This window comes from Papilio machaon, chromosome 8, assembly GCF_912999745.1.
Source record: "Papilio machaon chromosome 8, ilPapMach1.1, whole genome shotgun sequence".
In the NCBI taxonomy this organism is placed as follows: domain Eukaryota; kingdom Metazoa; phylum Arthropoda; class Insecta; order Lepidoptera; family Papilionidae; genus Papilio; species Papilio machaon.
Genome location: NC_059993.1, coordinates 6,006,438 through 6,009,861, shown reverse-complemented (window position 1 = coordinate 6,009,861; position 3,424 = coordinate 6,006,438). Strand labels below are relative to the sequence as shown.

The 3,424-nt window shown below is 35.5% G+C and overlaps 1 protein-coding gene across 1 annotated transcript; it reads right to left on the bottom strand.

Moving 5' to 3' along the window:
• Positions 1-247: 247 nt before the first annotated feature.
• Positions 248-2,203, bottom strand: LOC106714351. Its single transcript, XM_014507384.2, has one exon. The coding sequence runs from the start codon at positions 2,201-2,203 to the stop codon at positions 248-250; it is 1,956 nt and encodes a 651-aa protein (XP_014362870.2).
• Positions 2,204-3,424: the final 1,221 nt, after the last annotated feature.

Here is a 3,424-nt window from a genome sequence, read left to right as displayed (position 1 = left end):
CATCTGTCTATATTTCTAGTTTTTGCCTGACTTAAGATACTACGTAGGTTTTAATCCACAACACACTCCCGAGGGAGGCATACATAGTACCAAAATTATAAAATTATCCGTAACATTACACAAAAAAATCAAAGTAAATAACATATCGCTATAAATCACAAAAAAATCAACAACACACAAATAAACATAGCGTATCAAAGCAACCAAAACAACAGCGAGGGTCAGAACTTCAACAATATCTGTTAATTTAATAATTATCGTGTTTTCCGACCTGGTTGTGATACCTATAGGATTGCCATTCCTTACCACTGATATTCTGCGTAATATTCTTCGAAACGTGTCTTTTATTGGCCCTATCAGTCGCTCTCACCACCCTCCCCACCAGGGAGCAGCTGGTGCTGAAAACCTCCTTTGAATGTTGGAAGACCATCTTGTTTCTACTTATGCCCCTCACCGATGCGCTAAAATCACCTTGAATGGGCCCTTGTAATGTCCAGCCAAGTTTTGTCGGTATTGCTACCAAATTTTCATCTAAACGTATAAAGTTTTCTTTAATGATTAAACCCAACTGATCTGATCCAATTAATATACTAATATCTTTGATATCTTCTTCTGCGTCAGTTAACCAGATCTGTTGCCTTCTCAAGTTATTTATCAACTTTGGGTTGTGCACTTTGGGTAAACTTCCACAAACCACATCTTGTTCCAACGCTGTCATAGTAGTATGAAACTTATTATCTAAACTACTAACTTTAAACTCGAAGACTCTATGTTTCTTCGCTGGTTTCTTCACACCACTAAATAGCGAATGACTGAGGTTCTCGGTACCTATTGCCTGTAGACCAAGATCATCTGCCAACTCCCTTTTTACGTACGTTCTCTGCGAACCAGAATCTAGAAGTATTCTTACTTTTTTCTCTTGTTTATCAGTAGATACTTTGACTACTAGTGTCTGTAACAAGGTAGTTATGTTATTACTTGATAAATTATTGTATACTTCCTTATTGTTATCGCAATGCTTTTCTGTTGAATTCTGTTCACACGTCTTCGGTTGTTCGTGGAGCGTTGGACAGAGGATAACTAAATGCCTCTTACTACAACACATACATCTAATAAATGCTTTACAATACTTGGCGAGATGTCCTTTCTTTAAACATATGTAACATCCACCCTTTTTCTTTATTGCATTCTTCTTTTCGTCGAGCGACAGTTTATCTGCCTTGTTGCACTCAAGAGTGTTATGACCTTTATCACAGAAAAAACAAATGATCACCTTACCTTCTTTTTCTTTGATTACATTGTTCTCCTGCTTCGTCGTGAAACATGACGTCGTTGGAATAACCTGTTTTGGAACGCTGTTATCAAAAGAAAACTTAGCAAGGTCACACCTGCCCTGCGCCTCAACTTCATTTTCTAAAAATGTCATTAATTGTTGAAGTTTCGACCCTTTCTGCGTTGGAATTTTAGCCCATTGCACTAAAATATCATCGGGCAACGATGATTCAATTAATGGTAACAGAATGCACTCATATTTATCCCTACCTATGCCTAATGATTCTAATATTTGCAAGTTTACAGAAATTTTATCAAAAATGTCAACAATGTCTAAATTATTTTTCGAAAGTACAACATCTAAAATTTCGCGAACATAAATCTCAATTAATACTTCATCCCTGGCGAATCGTTTCTTCAATGTGTCTATGACTTTTTCGTAATTATTCTTTGTAGGCGGGTAGCTTTCCACCAACGTTCTCGCCTTCGAATGTTCCGCCATGCAACTTAATAGATATGTAAATTTTTCTTCATTCTGTATCCTTGCATCTAAATGAATTTTCTCATACTGTGTCCAAAACGGAATCCAGGACTTTGGATTGTCGTCAAATTTTCTCATATCCATTTTGGGTATGTGAAATTGTATTTGTGTGCATTCTTGTTTGTTCAGGCCTGGTCTATTAAAATTTATTTCCAGCCATTTTTTCTCAATTTCTTGACAATCGTCGAATTCTTTTGTTACTGTTTCTTCGTCATAGTTGACGTCTTGTAACAAAATTTCTTGAATTTTATGATCTAAACTTAAAATTGCTTTAAATTTAGCTTCCAAAAATTCGATAGCGACGTTTGTAAATTTTTCTTCGGTCGCCGTGTGTCTATTAAAAATACGTCGGAGCTGAGACCTTTCTCTAATTAATTTTTGAAGGTCCATTTTTTATTCGTATTTCTTCGGCTTATTTTTCCACTTATACGTGGTCATTAGTCACGGTCGCCACTAATATGTTGGGGATATTTTCTATCTCCGTATCTTTAGACTGCCATTTTTACAGTGACATCTGTCTATATTTCTAGTTTTTGCCTGACTTAAGATACTACGTAGGTTTTAATCCACAACACCCATAACTTGCTAATTAAATTCCTAATCTTAAATCTTTCCCTTTAGGGTTACGGACGAGAAGGATTATTTGTTATTTATCTTAACCCTTACGTGGTGAAAAGGTTACAAATGAACAGTTAACACGTTCAATGCCACTGCAATTTTACGTGCAATATTTTACACTTATCTATACTAAAATTATAAAAAGGAATGATTTGATTGTTTGTCTTGTTTGCATTGAATAGGATCCGAAAATACGGAACCGATTTAAAAATTCTTTCAGTGTTTAGAAGCTACACTTTCCCCGGATAACAAAAAAATATTTTTAATTCCGCGCGGAAAAGTCGCGGACACGTGCTATTTTTATAGAGAAATGAAAAACTGCAAGGATTGTATCCTTATATTTTTTTCTTTATTACTATTTGTTTTTACTTACTTTAAAATCCTGGATAAAGTTAAAACAGCAACTTCTCCAAAAGTTCATAATCAAAAAACTTGCATTTATTTTCCACAGGGTCGATCTCGTGAGAAACTAACTGCGCTCTTTTTGAGCGCAAGTTCTTTAGTACTACAATTTTCACGTAGTTAAGCGCAATAACTTGTATTACAATCTGCAGGTCCTGGGTTCGAATCCCGCCATGTACCAATATGTTTTTCGATTTACATATGTACATTTATCCGACGTTCTTACGGTGAAGGAAAACATCCAACAAGCAACCTGACATATGTGAGAAGAAATTCAATAATATGTGTGAAGTCAACCAATCCCCACTGGGCCAGCGTCGTTGACTATGACCTAGTCACCCCTAACTTAGGGTAGGCTCCGAGCTCCTCAGTGGGGACGTATAGTGAGCTGATAATGATGAAGCGCAATAATAATATTCACTACTACATTTTGCTGACAATTCTCTTATAATTAATTTATAAAATTTCTTCAAAAAGTTAACGACCGTAAGTGAGCTTATCGCCTCCTTATTTTAAAGGTAATACATAATGTAGTTGTTTAAAACACATTTTATATTATCTTTGTTTTATCAAAGATAATGACAGGGATGT

Excerpts from the sequence above, each read along its gene's own strand:
- LOC106714351 (XM_014507384.2), bottom strand. The coding sequence starts at position 2,203 with ATGGACCTTCAAAAATTAATTAGAGAAAGGTCTCAGCTCCGACGTATT.